The 18,974-nt window shown below is 32.0% G+C and overlaps 1 protein-coding gene across 1 annotated transcript; it reads right to left on the minus strand.

Moving 5' to 3' along the window:
• Positions 1-4,515: 4,515 nt before the first annotated feature.
• On the minus strand, positions 4,516-6,448 carry LOC129945114 (uncharacterized). The gene is made up of 2 exons (XM_056054774.1): positions 6,052-6,448; positions 4,516-5,404 (listed from the first exon to the last, which is right to left on the minus strand). The coding sequence occupies exons 1-2, from the start codon at positions 6,348-6,350 to the stop codon at positions 4,516-4,518; spliced, it is 1,188 nt and encodes a 395-aa protein (XP_055910749.1). The 5' UTR covers positions 6,351-6,448.
• Positions 6,449-18,974: the final 12,526 nt, after the last annotated feature.

An 18,974-nucleotide genomic window follows, 5' to 3' on the forward strand; every position in this document is an offset into this window, starting at 1 on the left:
CCTCACCTCAAGGTTCAGTCCTTGGGCCATCTTCATACAATATATAAACAGAAAATCCTCACTAACAAATGCAAATACAACTATAATACATAAAGTAATATTTTAATCTACATTATTGTATGGATGTCCGGTATGTGGAATTACAAACTTCTCAAAAGAAAGCCGTACAAATGATGCTTAACTTTTTTTGGCACCATTCTACATATGATTTGCATAAAAGAACGAATGTTGAATTGATTTCTGATAGGATATTTAAGCTTATAAATAACTTTAAAAACAAATGTTATATTTCTGAAAATCCTCTTATAAACCAACTTTATGCCAAAAATATAACTAAGGGCCCTACAACGTAACTCGATTCTAGAATGAAATTGCTAGAATTCGAAAAATTGGTACTATGTATCTATTTGACTACTTTCGAACGAACGAGAATCGAATAGTTCTAGTAGTGCCAACTATATTCTTATGAACTTTCGAATAAACGAGGAACAACGTAACTCGAGATAGAAGTACTCGTAGAATTCAAAAGAAGGAAAAATCGAAAATAATCACTCTACATCAAATGTGATTGCGAGCTAAGATTTTTGTCAAGGTGTAAGTAAAATATTGAATATGAAGTCCATCTACCAAATCCTTAAAGTGAAATTGCAAGTCGAAATCAATTAGTATAACCTATTGGCGGGATCTGTTGATTCTTGAAACGCACCTATCTATAACTCTTAACGGCTTCATAGGTAAATCTCTACGCAACTTTGAATTTCACATTCTTTGTTTCAAAAGAAGAAAAAAGTAAAGAAACTTATTTTTAAGAAAATCAAGAAAAACTTTTAAGCACCTTCCAATTCAAATGTTGGAACTTATTAAGGAAAATGTCAAATGTTTTAATATATTAATGATAGGAACTTGCATAGAAGGAACCGGCAAATATATTGTCAATTATTATCACATGCTTTACTATTTTAACAAACTAATTTCAAATCAATTAATAAGAGGTCAAGAGCAAAAATAGTAAAAAACTCCCTTTTTAAGATTCTGCAATTATCTTTTTCACAGACATTGAAAAAGCAAACAAACTTGCTAACGAAATAAACGTTGAATAAACGAGGAACTACGTAACTCGAAAGTAGAATTCAAAAGAAGGAACAAAAAAATCACTCTACATCCAATGTGTTTCCGAGCGATGTTTTTTTTGCCAAGATGTAAGTAAAATATTGAATATGAAGTCCATCTACCACCCCAATTACAATTGGAATTCGTCATTTTTCCAAAAATAGCGTTCCTCATTCAAAATTCATCATCAGCACATGAATCTTTCGACTAAAGTCAAAACTTCGGCAAGTATTTTTGACATGGTTTGCTGTACAATTCCAGCGTTCTTGTCACCACCGATTTGGTTTTGGTACCCTACTGTTGCCAAAAATTTCAATGCTGCTGATAACTTAATATTTATCGGAACAGCATTTTGACTTCTGCGAGTAGTCATGTCGGATGACATGGTGTTAAGTAAGCACATATGTAAATCCGTCTTTAGAAAGACAAAAGTTCTTAATAAAACTAAAACTAAAGTATATATTTTTCATTAAGAATTCGTTCAAATATTTTACCGAATATAATATGTACAAACTTTTTCTCACTCAGCTCCATTATTTTGGAATTATCTCTCATTTTTCTGCGTTCAATTTGCTCGTACCGTTCTTCATTTCCTTGCAAATTAAACCAAATTCCAACGATGTCCATTTTTGAATTTGATGTTTTTTTTTTAACTGTCAAACAACTCGATACTCGTTCGAAAGTATACAAATTTTTGAAAACAAGTCGGTATAACGGGCATCCGATTCTACTTTCATTCGTAATACGATTTGAAAATAGAAATAAGTTTCGAACAGAATCAAATATACTTAGTGAATTTATATGGTAATTTCTGTTAAATTATTATCTGTTTATTAGCTATTAATTAATTAATTTATTTAACTACATAATCCTTCTTGTTATCATTTTTCAAATATTTATATATTTATTTTTGTTCGTACTTTTTTATTTTATTTATTTATTTACTTATTCTTTCCGTATATTTATTTATTTGCTTGTTTATTATTCTATGTATTTATATATTTCAGTTTTTTGCATTTCTTCTTCTTTAATGACTTATTTATAAATATATTAATTGCATTATGTAGTAGTATGTATTATTTAAACGTATGTTTATACATATGTACCTATATATATGAGTGTATGCATGTACATTTATTTACTGTAATTTTAAATAGTTATAAGATATCAAGTCATTCTTTTGCTCAAACGATTAAGTTTTTTTAAAAGTATTTTTCCTTCAAATATATATTTTTCATATTTGTATTTTTTTCTATATTTACATAATATTTCAACAGCAAGATAAAAATTATCAAATCTCTGAATGTAAAACGATCATATTTTTAAAACAAATTATTACAAAATAAGTTAAACTATACATGTACTTAATACTGTTTAATAGAAAGTCTAAGATCTTCAGTCCCCAGATACTTTATACAAAAAATAATTGGAAAAATTGAGAAAAATTTTACTCCAAAAGTCAGTGCACTATTGTTAGGCGGTTTTTAGAGTGTGGGTTTCAAGAAGAAATAAAACATTATTTTAATATTTATAGCCAAAAATGTAGCTTTATTAAAAACATAAGGGTTTACCATTATGTTAAAGGAATGATTTCGGGAAATTGGAAACCGCGGCTGGCTGGAATAAATTCCAACCGAGATGAATAATTTTTGTTTGTAATAATGCGCTAAATATTCTCTTCCAAGACTTTAAGGTAAAGCAGGAGACGATTGAAGTCACAAATAATAATCCAGCGGTGTTAAATTGCACGATTTTGAAAGCCACGCCGCGCCGCACAGTGGGGCAACTTGTATGGGAGAGCGGACAGAACTCTCTAAAATCTAAACTAATGAACCGATTTTAATGAAATTTTCAGGAATGATAGCCAATAGCAAGACAAATCTGCATCAGAAAACTCCGCCCATTTTCACGCCCACTAAAAGAGAAAGTGGCTTTTTCTCGGAGAACATATATGAAAAAAAATACTTGTTTACCAAATTTAACGTATGTTTTGAAGAAAATAATAAATACCGAAGAAAGCATTTTATAAGCATTGTAAATTACTAAAAATTCGGTTTTAATATTTTTAAAAATGAATGGTTGTGTGTGAAGAAAAAGTTTAGGTTTATTTTGTTTGCAATTCCAAGGATAACACATTGCATTCATAATGATATAGATAGTTGGTGTTTTCAAAGCTTATCAATTGATTTGTTTTAAATTTATTTTAAAATAAATTTAAATCATAAATAAAAAATAAAAAAATAATTCAAGGAAATAAAATAAAAACAAATTCATTTAATTTTAATTAGCTATCAAATTCAAATTAGTTCAAATAAACTTCATTTGATATATGCAAATCTATGAAATGGAAGGTATTTCTAATGGAAATTCATTTCTAAAATCCCTAGTAAGTACCATTAAAACTTGTTCAACGAGAAAATTAAGAACGAATTTGGAAAAATAATCGACCATCCTCAACCCATTATTCACCATCTCTTTAATTTTAATTTTCGAAAGAAACTTCGGAAGAAGTTAAAAAAAAAATATGGTGTAGAATCTGAAATTAAGAATCTTCGAGAAACTGAAATTCAGCGCAATTAATTCTTCATTAATAAAATAGGTATGTAATGAATTTTAAAATGATGAAGAAAACGCTTCTTGGAGTATATCCTGCACTTATCATACCCCAGTGCTGGTTTAATTAAGAGTTTTTTCACATAAGCGTCTTTTACTGTTTACCATATAAGATCGTCAGAACTGGTTGAAAGGCATAAATATGAAATTCTATATTCTAAATTATTATTTTATTATTATTTTTTTATATGACTTCCTAACCTAAAATTGCTCTAAAAACCGCATCCGGACGTATCCGGATGAGATTTTTACTGGACACTATCTATTGAAAATAGTTGCCAACAGAGGCAAACAGAGGAAGTAGTTAAAACCTTATGCGAACTAAAAATTCACAGAAATAAAGTGTTTCTTCGTCAAAAAATACCTTTTTTTCAATATTTCAATCATGTAAGGGTCCGGCCACGTAATGAGCGACGAGCGACTGAGCGACCGAGCGACGAGCCGCTGAGCGACTCAAAAAAATTAGAACACATGAAATCGTATGGAGGTGGCCACATAAGCCGTAAGCGACTGAGCGAATTTTCAAGCGACAGAGCGACGCACGTCGCTTAGCAATCAAATTTGTTTTAATTTTTCAGTCGATCGCTGAGCGACGTAAAAAAAAGATGTCTACAATAAACATTGAAAGTTTAATTTCAGCTGTCCAAAGCCGCCCAATGCTATGGCAGGACACCCACAAAGATCACAAAAATAAAAATGTCACCGATAAAGAGTGGGAAAAAGTTGGACAAATTTGTAATTGTTCTGGTAAGTTTAATTTATTTAATCTTTACAAATAGTAGTGTTTTTTGTTCAATGCCCGAATTCCCAAAAATATTGCACAAGCTCGTTTCTTGTATTCAACGCATTGCTTGAGCTTCTGTTATAACGGGACTGTTCTTCTTGGGTGGTTGCATTTGTTTGAGCTAAGTCATTAGCCATTTCTGCAGACACGTGTATATAATCAAGGTCGCTGTCGCCATCGCACTCTCTCACAAAATTGTGCAGTATACAAGCACATTTAATTAAACGAACTGCAGTGCTTGGCTTCGTTTCGATGTTTTTTTGTAAAAACCGCCATTTCTTGCTTAATATGCCAAATGCACACTCAATGCATTTTCTTGCGATTGAAAGTTTTTTGTTGAAGTTTTCTGTTTGAGCATTTAAGTTTCTCCTTGGATAAGGTCTTAGTAAATAGTTTTTCAGGGGGTAAGCCTCATCTCCGATTAAAAAATTGGGAAAAACAATGTTTGATTCTGGTAATGCTTGTGGAGGTGGAACGTTAAATTTATCAGCTTCAAGTAATTTGAACAAAGTAGATCCAGAAAATGTACCACCATCACTTTGTTTTCCTCTCCCACCCACCTCGATTGTTAGAAACTTTTTGTCAGCATCAGCTACAGCTTGCAGTACAATAGAAAAATAATGCAGGTAGTTAAAATAATGAGAGCCAGAATTTGCTGGACATTGAATTTGGCAATGTCTACCATCAATACTGCCAAAACAGTTAGGAAATTTCCAGCGTCGGTAGTAATCGTTAATAACATTTCGAAGGTGGTCAGTTGTTGGTATAGGCATATATTCTTCCACAAGTTGTTCCCATATGATAACGCTAGTTTCCAAGACAATGTTACTTACTGTGCTTCTGCCCATTCGAAAAGCAAAAGCTAAATCTCGAAACGAAAGACCTGTTGCGAGAAATCTGAAAACATTGAAGATACAAAAATTGTAATAATATATTTCAAATTTCAGGAGCCAATGTAAAACTAAAGTGGAAAAACCTAAAAGACACTTTTCGAAGGGTTCTTCGAAAAGCTCCACGTCCAGTATCGGGATCCGAAGCTCCACCAACAAAACCGAAATGGCCATTTTTTGAAATGATGGCCTTTACGAGGCAGACAATTGAACCCGATCCAACTGAGGGAAATCTTCGAGAACCAGAAAGTTATTCAATGGCTCAAAATCGTTTTTTCGCAGAAACAATATCAGATTTACTGGAAGAAGAGGATGTAACCCTTTCAAGTGTCAATATGCTTACAAACAGCACTCCTTCTACGAGCACCAGCTGCCCCCAAAACGTGCGAAAAAATAAAAATAAGAGAGCGTCAACATACAATTTGGAGTCAAAATTTCTCGAGTTAGAAAATGAAAGACTACAAATTTTAAAGAAAGAGGTAGCAAAAAAAGAAGAGGATAGTGATGACCTTCAATTTTTCAAAAGTCTTTTGCCATTTATGGCACAATTTAACAATTTTGAAAAACTTGAGATAAGAACTGACATTCAAAATATTATATTGGATAAACTGAAGAATACAAATAAAGATTAAAAAAATTAAAAAAAAAACTAACCTTAAACATAAAACCAGCCGTTGTTCTGGACTAATTGCTTTCTTTTGTCTTGTTAATTTTGGTCGAACTTTTTCCAACAGCAAATCAAAAGATGGTACTGACATACGACAATATTGCCAAAAGCGATCTGGAAATCTGCGAAGATTTAGATATAAATGATGAAATTCACCATAATTTTCCCTTTCACGATTTATGGGGTGTACACCAAATCTACGGATTCTCGATCTTATTACAGATCTATAAATATGAGCGCGACTTTCAACCAGTAAGCTACGATGAACCGCACTTGACGAAGGCATTTTTCCAACTAATCGCTCAGCGACGTGTCGTTTAGAAAATGGCCACCCATCGCTCAGATTGGTCGCTCAGCGACTCGTCGCTCGGTCGCTCAGTCGCTCGTCGCTCATTGCGTGGCCGAAGCCTAAGCAGAAAAAATTGTTTAAAACTTTTAAATTTCACAATATACTGATCATTTTAGGAAAAACAATATTTTATCATTTTTCACGATATTTGAACTTTGAAAGAAAATCTACTGGTCTACAATTTTTTTTTTTGAAAAACGGTTTTCATTTTATGATTCTACAACCAATTAACTAAAAGAAGCACTTTCTGTTTACAAAAAATTCTACTTTCAGAAAAATAGGTTTTGTCCGCATTTTCCCCACTGTGCGCGCGCCGCCGCTCCACGAGTCAATAGGCTTACAAAAAGTTTCTTCTAATAAATGGATTATTTCAATGCGTTGCGCGAACCGAAACATTACTGTAGTAGTAAATTTGCAAACGTTGTTTAGGACTTACTCAAAAGTAAGCAAACAATTAAAGCACAACATATACCTTAACAACAAAATGTAAGATGATGAAAAGTACAAATCTTTGTCTTCTAGATACAGTTTTAAAAAAGAGGCTGGGATGCGACCCACACTTATAACTTCCCATCCCGTCTGTCGATTTGTCTTGAATTAATTTTAAGAATTTTAAAATTAATAACAATATTTTCCATAAAAAGAAATTGTTCAGTTTGTAAATCTAGTTTCGTTAAATAGATTTTTAGTCGAAAACAAATTTGTTGAGAGAAAGCAAGCATTTTTATTTCTCTTTTTTTAAATCTAATGCAAGATAGGATCTTGATGGATTGCCTTAATAATTCAAGATTTGAATAAAAACACGGTCTTTACTTGTTCACAGTTTTATTAAGAAGAAGGAATTATATAATGTTACGTTTTGACAACCGGAAGGGTTTTTCTTAAAAGCTCTGACACTTCATGAAATTTACTTTGTAAACAACTCAAAAAAACATAGACTAATTTACAGGGTGCTTTAATTCAATTCAATTTTATAGAAAGTGTTTCGCAATGTTAAAAATTAAGTTTAATAAAGAAAAAAAAATAAATTAAAGTAAGCATCTGATATAAGTATATAAAATAAAGGTATATTTAAGTCTCAACAAAATTTGTACAATTTTTAGTATCATTTCTTAAATTTGTATAATTTGGAAAATTATTTTTTTTTTAATTTTTACCAAATTTGCGTACTGTTTCTATTTTTTATGAAAAAACGAACTGTTGGATTTTTATAAGAAAAAAACTACTGAATATCTAAACAATATTTTCTGTGAAATAAAAAAAGTTTAAAGACAATATTTTTAATTTTTGAAAAGATATTTGAGTCGCAAGTTAATTTGTTTGAAGCTTTGTTTATTTGAAAACACATTTGTGTCATTTTTACCAAATTTGAGTAATGTTTTTTAAGGTTTTTATTTTTTATAAAAAAAAACTTTCCATTCGATTTTTCTCAAGATCTTACCACAAAATTATTTTGGAGAAAAAATCATTTTGTATTCGTAAAATGTTTGAGGTGACACATTTTTTTAGTTTTTTTGATTTTATAAAAAAAAATTAATTCGATTTTTTTGAACTGAACAAAGCTTTTTCCTTTGAATAGCTTTATTTTAGTTTAATATTAAAGAACCAGGATGGAAAGTTAATTATTTGAAGATAACAAAGAGGAAGAACATGTATGATAGCGATCGCCTATATTGGTTGTGTAGTTAGGCAGGTGTTTAAAAAGAATAAAGAATAGTTCATTGGCGTGCTCAGCCATGTTTATGATGATAACGAAGGAATATTATTAGTAGGTAGAAGATACTTACAACAATCCAAACACATTCCTTCTTTCCAACAAGTTTTCAGCATAAACATGGAGTTATTACGTTCAGTTTATTTTTTTCGTTAAATTTTAAAAGAATTAAGCATACGAACAAGGACAAGATTCACGTCTTGGTTACCATCAGGCTCTTATCCGTTTTGGATTTTAGTTATGAAGTGACACGTAATCAATAGTTGTAGAGGTTGTACCTAACACCTTTACAGGTATAATGTGTTTAAATACGTTGAAACAGTTATTCTAATAGAAAAAACATATACTCTTTCTGGCCCGTTTCTTAAACTTGTACTAAGTATTTATATAGGCGAATCCAAGTAAAATATGTGTGAAACAACCTTATTCGTAAAGAATAATTTTTTCAAATCATAGATACAAAGGTACCAAGATAATACTTCTTGATAGACACTTTAAAATAGATTGTTGATTAAATATATATATTATATTCGTTAATCCGATACAGTAGCGCTACACGGACAGCCATCGTTGGTATTTACAATAGTTATTGTTATAAAAATCCATAAATATGTAACAAATGCATTAATATGGATAAAATATAGGAATGTAATACAATTTTGTCAAAATAATGCGGTCTTTCGGGCTCATACACATTTAAAATAATAAAAAAAAACTATTTTAAGATTCAAAATTTTACCTGAAAAATAAGTTTGTCTTCAAAAATTTAAATGCCATTTTATAAATCAAAAAACCTTTGAGCGTTTTTTTTTTTAATTTATTTTGTATAGGAATGCAAAATTTTTTCAATTTTGTTGGTATGCAGTTGTTAAGTGATTCTAAATATACGCTCGACATTTGAATTTTGAAAAAAAATGTTGAATGTAAAAAAAAAAAATCAATATTTTTTTTTTAAATCCAAACAATAAAAAATTGCACTTTTGTTAATCAGATATTGTTAACGCAATATAAGAGCTTATTCAAAAAAATTATTGAAATCAGTTTATAAGTTGCTGAGAAAATTAAATACAAAATAACGGTTCTATGAGCGGTATCTTTCCTGAGCAATACAAAAATATGTTTTTCTTATTAAAAGAAGCCAAGTTAAAAAAATAAAATTTTAGAGAAATTTAAAAAAAAACCTATCGGTTTGTTTTTGAGAAAATTTGAATTTTCGTTTTTTGACAAAAAAAATTGTATGGGGGCAATTGTTAGTTTTGGTCTTAAGAAAAATAAAAAAACGCCTAACGCGAATCTACTCATAACCTTAACTTCGAAGTTTGAACTCAATCGAGTCAATGGTTTAGGCTGTAGGAGCGTGGACAGACAGACAAAACATATCGGACGAAATCGTCCGCATATGGACATACATATATAGTTCCTATAAGTCGCAAGTAAAAATGTACACCGTTGGAATTTGGTTTATTTTGCAAGGAAATGAAGAACTGAACGAGCAAATTGAACGGCTTTTTAAAAACGGATTTATGTTCTTACTTAAAACCATATCACCGCTGGATTTGTACAGCAAATCATGTCAAAAATACTTGCCGAAGTCTTGAATTCATTCGAAAAAGTCATGTGCCCGCTGATTAGTAAGAGAAACAAAAGTCCAAACTCTCAAATTGCATATTAAAAATGTACAACATTTTGCTTTATCCTTGACAAAAAAAACTTCGCTCGCAAACACATTTGATGTAGAGATGATTACTTTCGATTTTGCCTTGTTTTGAATTCTACGTTTAAGTTACGTAGTTGCTCGTTTATTCGAAAGTTATTCGATAAACGAATACTTCAATTCTAAAATAGAAGTTAGATAATCGCTAATTATATCCATAAAAGGATGTATATATTTCTTCTTTTCGAAATTTTTCTATTTCAAAATTATATCTTTTAGTTTCGTCGTTTTTGCAGTTTTTTAATGGCGTACTCGATATCTGAAGCCCGATTTTTTTTTTGAAGCATCCACAATTTGACTCATTTCTTTTGCAACCTGTTTCAATGCTTTATTTTGGTGAAACATAAGACATTAAGGCTTTCATTGACGGGCACTTGATTCTTCCTTTTTCTGCTATTCACGACAATTGTGGATTCGTTTGTGTCTTTCCAAAATTTGCTTCACAAATGTTTATCATTAACCTCAGTTGATAAAAAACCAAACGCATTTGGAATTCCTTCAACAATGGAGTAAATTCCGCATAACTTGGCTATAGTATCATCCTTAACTAATATTAAACTAATTTGTTGAAGAGACTTTCTCCCTTCGCTATGTCTTCGGCTTTGTTATGCAACATTTTGTTTCTAATTGACGTTTTCCAATCCGTCCACACCTTTGATATATAAATCATTTTTCAGATTTTTTTAAAATGTTTTCTGTTGTTTTGTTAACCTTTTTCCAACAACCATGGGCCATGACTGTTTAACTTGTTTGTTAACTCATCCCACTGCGCTTCAGCACCAACGCGCTCGCCTTTGATGAAACCTCTCGCCAGATCAGGGTACTTCTCCATAAAAGTTGCATCCTGAGCACAATTTGTATGCTTACTACTGTGGAAATACATAGGTATTTGTTTGTGTGTTTGTAGCAATTTTTAGAATATGTCAATTTGCATATTTTGTAAACTTAGTAAAACTGATAGTACAACATTTAGAAAAAAGTAACAACTTAGACTTTTGTATTCCATTTCATCAAGTTACTCTCATGGCCATAGTTCGGCTTCTAATATTTGTTGGTTGGTGTTGTTCAGGTTCATCACTTACTACGCACAAATGTGCAAGTATTTAGTTATATTTTTACTGAAATTCTTCCGTGTGCAATATATGTATATTTGTACCTATAAAAATACACAAAGGATAACAATTCCCACAACTCCAGCCAAACGAAAAAAGATTTAAATTATTACTAATTGTATATTCTTAATTTAGGCCATTCACTGGAAACCTAAAACCAAATTATTAATCTCACCTAGATTAAATAAGGACATATACATACACCGCAATGTATGTCCACAATGCGGTATGGCCGCCGCCGCCGCCACCACCACTGCAACGGTGCTGGTAGTATGGTTCTTGATACCTGGCGTCTCCGATAGAATTTATTGTATATATTTTAATACCACTTCAGTTCATAATACCTACTCGAGGTCTGCATTATAGACCTCTTTGTGGGTGAATAAGTAACAACTCATTAGAATATAATAAAACTCAAGTGAAATCCCTTCTTACGAGTATATATGTGCAGTACATTGGCACTCTACCGATCTACCGAAACGCCAGATGAAACTATTGTCACTTTGTTAGAACAATCTGTATTTCTGTGTTTCAGTATTTTGTCCTCTATGTAGCGTCTTGAAAAGAGATAATCCTTATGAGGTACTCATATGTACATTGTGCAAACAATCGCTAAATAATTGAATTCATACGAACAATAAAGTGTGTCCTTTTATTTATTTATTTTAAGTAGGTCAACCTATGCACAAATAATATGTCTTCGTATTTTGTATGCAGATATAAAAATTAAACAATACATTTCCTCATATTTGTAATGCATATCGATACCGTACTTATGGCCCAATAACTTTAAGTACATATCTAAACAAAATGACAAATTTTTAAAGTGGATTTTTGTTAGCTTAGTTTTACTTGCATTCATGTAGGCAGTGAGAGCCCTGCACCTCGGAGGGTGCTATGCTAATATTGAATTTTGTAATATAAAGATTTGTTTCAATATTTTTTTTTTTGTAAATATGGAACTTTCCTTTATTTTTCCAAAATGTTGGAAATGTAAGTCTAGGAATAACCAGATGCAGCGCTCTCAAGTTAAATTTTTGTAGTTGTAGAAATTCATGGTTTTTAAAATTTATTTTTTAGAAAATAATTTCTTTAATAAATAAAATATCAACTAACCTTCCAAAATAAAAAAAAACATGTAGTGCGATAACATTAATACTATATTATGGCCTTTTTCGATTTAAAGATCAATCTTATGTAAAGACTTCTATTGTTGTAAAGGTTTCTTTATTGAAATAATAATTAAGTAACAAAGTCTGTTCACATTCAGCTCAAGAATAATAATAATAATTGAAAACATCAAAATAATAATTTCTATAAAAAGATGTTCTAAGGTTTTTTATATTACAAACAAGTAAAAAGTAATGTACTTATACGTATAATAAATGTATTAAGAAATATAAGATGTTTTCATTTGATCTCTCAGTTTTTTCGAATAAATCTTAAAATTAAATTTATATGTGTCAAACTCAGCTTATATACAAAAATAAAAAGTATTATTGAATTAAAGTAATTTAAAACAGATACTCTTACAACTCGGCCATCCTGACCATTTTAATCGACTCGATCAAGTTGTAAATGTTAGAATGTTTCGAATCATTACAAAATCTCCTTCTGAAAATGTTACGTGTGGTTTATGCACATTTGCATAATATTCAGACATTTTTTGTTGATGCAACTCTATACTTTCGCAAGCTTGACAAGGGGAAACAATAGTAGTAGAGTGAATTGAGTTATTAAGATCGTATTCAACTCTTATCAAAAGTTTTGACCAATCGGAATGTTGAATTGGTTCAGTAATTTTAGTAACATAAACTTAAGAATGCGGTTGACACGCTCAGCCTGACCATTAGCTTGAGGTGAGGCTGTAGCTATTTTAACATGTTCAATATTGTTTTGAAGTAAATATGAACCAAAATCAATTGACGAAAAACATGAACCACGATCACTAATAACTCGATGAAATCGACTATAATATTCGAAATACTTATCTAGGAAAGCACATACTTCTTTAGTACTTGTTGAATTTACTGCATATAATTTTACATGTTTATATGTATGTATATAGTACTTTCATGGTGGTTGTCGAATAGGGTGACGTCTGCACATTTTGTATGGAAGTTCTTGTGGAGAAATTTATTTGCAGACGGGAGACTCACGAATATGATAATTCGAAACAGAGAAAAATAGGGAGACTTTGAAAAATTCTATTGCTTATAAGAATAAATATGAAATGAAGCAAATGATTAAGGAGAAATGAACCAATATACTCAAATTTATTTTGGTTTGTTTTGGTTTGATACATTTTAAGCTCAACAGTATTTTCCTATGTAAAGATGAAATGTATAGGTGAAATATAAAGGATATTGGCCTTTTGGGTATTCTGTACGGTAGGATTGTATATGAAAAGCATGGTTTTTATCTGTCACTTCTAATCCATTAAACTGTTTCGCCGACGACAGTACCCTCAGCTAGATTTATATCCTTGTCCTTCGGATGTCAGCGAACGTTAGCGTATGATAAGCTCATTAAATTCTGATCTTGACAGCATTGTCCAATGGGGAATCAAAAACCTGGTAAAATTTAATGCTTCGAAAACTCAATGCTGTTTCCTGTCGTTAAAGCGTAACCCACCCCCGATGCCGCTATCCATGAGCGGCACTTGCATCCAGGAAACTAATCAACTTTCAGTACCCGGTATGAATATCACAGATCACCTCTTATGGAATGATCACATATTCGATATCGCAAAAAATGCTGCCAGGTGCTTAGGATTTCTCCGACGATGCAAGAAATGTTTCACCCCTTCTGATCTGGCTATAATCTACAAAGCTTTTTATCCGTCCAAAGCTTGAATATAATTCGCATATCTCGGCAGGTGCCCCCAAAACAAGTTTAAATCTCTTGGATAGAATTCAAAAAAGGGCTTTAAAAATGATAGGCGACAGAACTGTAAACTAAACATTTACATCGCTGGAACACCGTCGCAATGTTTTATGCCTTTCGTTGTTTTATAGATATTTTTACAAACAATGTTCTGTCGAATTAGCCAGTTGCATTCCACCCCTTAAACAATTCAGCCGTAATACTCGCACTTCTAGGAATGCTTATCAATTTACCCCTGAGCTCAATTTCGGGCGTACTGTCAAGTAAAGAGATTCTTTCTTAAATCGCACATCGAGAATGTGGAATGCTTTGGCCAACTCTGTTTTTCCCTCCCATTTTGATGATCAGATCTTTAAGACCAATGTGCACCGGTATCTCCCTTTAAATCCTTCCCTATTTTCCTAACGCTCGCACTGTGTTTAAATATAAACATATAAATGGTACTAATAACCCCTTGAGTGCTTGTGAATTAAAAAAAAAAAGATTGTTGTTACTGTCTTTATATTTTGTTTTACATCGATGTGTAAGTTTTGCTCCCAGACAATTTTTAGCGCTTTTTAATCAATTGCTTTTTTTTCAATTGCTAAGATTTGTTGAATACATCGCATTTGATTTAAATTTCACAAGTTAAAATACAAATTTTTTATTAAAATTGAGAAGAAACTGAGAATATAGAATTTGTGCTAAATTTTTCAAACTTTAAATTTTAACTGCATATTCTAACCATTGTGATATAAATTCATTGTTATTAAACCATTTTGATTATTTGGTTTTGATTTGACCACTTGGCTTTTTTTTTGTTTTTTAAATTAATTGTGCTTTTGTTTTGCTTTTCAATTTACATTATTTTCCGAAAAGAAGATTATTTATAAAAAAGTAGAGCTACATACATACTTTTTTTGTATTGTAAGTTTTTTTTTATAAAATAACTTTTGGATTTACCTATTTATATTTATTATAATTATCTATTATATACATACATATATCTATATTATAAAGTATAAAGTATTTTTAACAATTCAAATTAAAACTGACTACCCCATAACCATTTTTAGTGCCAACCAAATTACTGTCTTCGTTTCGTGTCCGTTTAATTAAAATTAAATTCTTAAAAGAACTACATTCGTTTCTTGAAAAATATATTGTTTTGTGTTTGTGGCTGTGATTATTAAAGTGCTGTGGTAATTATTTAAGAGCAGTGTAAAATATTTTGTAATTTTTGTGTACAAATTCTGCAACTTAGTAAAAAGGGACCCAAGCACAAAAGAAGTAAAGTTTTGCTAAAGCATAGCAATGATTTAAAATCGGAAAAGATTTTATTTATGTGCGCAGCGCATTTTTATGCGAAAGACATTATTGTGCGAGATACACAAAATCGTCTTGCTAAAGATGCGCTTCCACTATTCTTCTTTTCGCTTTGTTTATGCAATGAAGTATTACATGATCCTTCCTGCACTCTTATTATGGAGGCATGGGATTCGAAAAATCAGACGGCCTGTACGGTCAAGGTTGAAAGCGATACGGGTGCACTTCGCAAGGAAGAGCTAAACTCACGTCCGCACCTTCTCCCAACAACTTCTACCCATCCCCATCTTTTCACTCCTACAACTTCACGTTCGCCTCTTTCATTATCACCAACACCCCTGGATTTTTTTTTGTCGTGCAATAGCACAACCATCCCCTTCACCTATTCCTTTGGAATCTAGCAGTAGATGTTTTTTTTTTAATTTGGCTGCCAAATCTCAGAATGTGTATTCTAAGGAAACACTTACATTCGAAAATTTGCCCATCACACCAACTAAATTGCAGTCACCCGGGTACCATACGTACAAATGGGTGGCAAAACCAAAACCCACTAGGAAAACTAGTATGCGCATTAGTTTTACGCTCAAAAGTAAGAAACAAAAAGCAAAATATACATTTAGAAGATTGAATGCTAGATTTTACTGAAGAGTTGCGAACTTTTATTCTCGCGCAACTCTTTCTTAAGAAGAAAGCACCATGGAATACTAGTGAAAAGTCTACATTGTGTTATTTTTTCATGATTAATTTAGGTTTTAAGCTGCCATCGGTAAGCTACCGATGGCATTCGGAAATTAGGTTGCCAGCATGATTTAGCAACCAAATAAGGACCATGCTGACCGAAAAGGCAAGGGAAATCACCTCAATGGAGAAGAAGACCGTCATACTTTTCGACGAAATGGCTATCTAACGTGAACTGGAGTATAACATTAAAGACGACTTCATATACGGGTTCATGGACTTCGGGGAGATTGGCAGGATGAGTACTATACCCTGTAAAGCTATGGTATTCACTCTGAGAGGACTCAATACCAATTGGAAGTAGACCATCGCCTATTACGTGGGATCTCCTAATGGATCAATCCTAGCCCAGATTTTAAGAAAAATCATAACGGGTGTAATGGAATGTAGACTACAGATGGTTGCAACAAGCTGCGAGGATCTTACAAAGTTTTGGCATACAAAACGTTGGCAACGTACCCAATCCAAGAATATCCTTACGTTCATATTGATAACCAACGGATATTCTTGGTCCATGACTATCCACATCTTTTCAAATGTGTGAGAAATATACTTCTCAAGCATTGCGCCCGTTTAGGTGATGATGTTGTGGATTTGCGAGTGTTAAACAAAGTTTTTGAGGAGGACTCTAAGGAGGAAACCTTTGAAGTTTTCTGGAAACTCACTCAAGAATACATCAATCCTAATGGATTTGAAAAGATGTCGGCTAGGTTAGCGACACAAGTTTTCAGCGAGAACGTCTTTAATGGTTTCCATTAACACATTAGAAGCTTTAAGAGAAGCTAAGATGTGAAACTTTTAAATACCGACGTCGCGGAAAACTTATTTTCTATGCTACGTTGCAATAGAGATTCTTACGAACGTAACCCTTCCGCTTGGAGATTCATTCGATATCTCAAGTAAATAATATTTCATAATTTCAGCACGACGACGGAACACTCGGGATATGAGGGCGCAAGAGCGGAGCAGCTTATAAAGGAAGCCGATTTGCAAAAGAGATATGGAAAATGACAAGAATTATGACATGGATGTACACATCGAAGACGACATTTTGGATACGGAGATCGTTTAAGTAGTGGAGGAGATATCTAACGACGAAGATGTGGACCTCTATGAGCTACAAGAAGGTGTTGATGATGACGACATCACAGAAATGCAGGAGGTTTCATATGATACACTTTTCGATGTCTACGTTTTGGAGGACGAGATGGATTACATAGACAATTCAACATTTTCGGACGAACTTCAAAAAGCAGCTGCTGCTTACTACGCAGGGGTGGAATCGGCTAAATTGATTGTTGACAAATGGCAATCAAAATGATAGAATTTGATCTACATAAGGTGATAGTCAAATTGATACCTAAAAAGCTATCACAAAAAAATGTGATAGTAGTTTTCAAACAAATTTGTTTATTCCGAATAGAGCTACCAGACGCTTACACAAACGACTGGACAATTTTCTTAGTTCACTTTGTTTCTTTTAAAAAACACATTCCTGTGACCGACAAAGCTTACGACATTCGAAAAAAAGCAATAAAAGTAAGAATTTTATTCAAAATCAGCCAATTTGTAACTTTTATTTAGATATTTTATAAGAATCAATTTAAAACTTCAGCAAGGCAACAACGAATTTTGACAATTTGAATCTGAAATTGTTCAATCGATTTGAATTGAATTGAATCATCTTACACAGACGGAATGAAAATGATATTCAATTTGACTATCAAAAAATTGATAGGCAACAATCATCTTAGCCGATTCCACCCCAGGTTTCCCTATTCACTCCAACTCTTGTAAAAATCCAAGTCTTTCCCTATTTTTCTCTGTTTTAAATTATCATATTCGTAAGTCTCCCGTCTGCAAATAAATTTCTCCACAAGAACTTCCATACAAAATGTGCAAATGTCAACCTATTCGACAACCACCATGAGAGTACTATAGTTTTCATATACAAAGCAAAAACTCACTAATGTTGTCATTGGACCTATATGTTTTTTTTGAAATGGTATTCCATTTCTTTTTGGTTTCGCTTTATAGCCTTAACTGTCTCTTCAACCTTATTGCAGAGTTCGTTTGGATTTCAATTTCTCGTTCCAAAGCGACGTCACAAGGAATGCCTTTTTTTGACTTATTTGTAGGACAAAGACCTGAAGTTCTGTTTTCAATGTTCAGCTGGGAGACCAAACGTTAAAGCGTCCAATTCTTCTAAGACACAAATTCGTTTTATCGTTTCCTCCAACGCACTAAATTTATACTTATTGTTTAGGCCTCAACCGGTTGTTTTTTTTGTTTGTCTTTTGTTTTCAGACATTTTCTTCCTCACGTACGTTGGTGGGCCCAAACTGTTAAGTTCTTTTTAAGAATTTTGATACATCTTCCTTAGACCGATTTGTGGGAATCCATGAGCAATATCTCCTTTTTTCCCATAAAACTAATTAAAACGTGAACTTGGTGAGTATTTGTTGAATTCGACCTTAAAAAGATAAATTTGTATTAATATTTTCATTATTATTTTGTCGAGAATTGCTTACATTATTTGCTCCGCTTCCAATTCCGACAACTAAATAACGGGGAAACATTCAGAGAAAAAACACAAGATTTTCCCATGAAAAAAAGTTGCCGATAGGTATTTTTCCATAGGAATTTTTTTCGCAATTTCGAAAAATTCCCAATACCAATTTTTCGAATACGGGAACAAATCCATGGGAAAAGAAGTTCCCGATAACCTCAATTAAATTGAAATTTGGTTTCGAATACAGCGCTAAAAATTAACTCTAAAACTAATTATTCAAAAACATAAAAACTTCTAAAACTTCAGGTAGTGTCAAATGAATAGTCATTTCATAACTAATAAGAAATAACAAAAACTAATAAGAAATTACAACAAATTCCAAAAGTCTTATATTCGCTACCTATATAATACTTTTGCAAAAGTTTAGTTCAATGTTGTCATCAGAATTTTGTGTAATTGTTTCTTGAAAAATCTGAGATATTTCTTTTTTTTTAAGAAACTCCAAGTATGACATTCACAGCACTGCAAAAATAATGCAACACAAAAAGTCTATTTGTTTTCTTAAAAAAAAACGATCTCA

The sequence above is a fragment of the Eupeodes corollae genome, chromosome 2, assembly GCF_945859685.1.
Source record: "Eupeodes corollae chromosome 2, idEupCoro1.1, whole genome shotgun sequence".
Classification (NCBI taxonomy): Eukaryota; Metazoa; Arthropoda; class Insecta; order Diptera; family Syrphidae; genus Eupeodes; species Eupeodes corollae.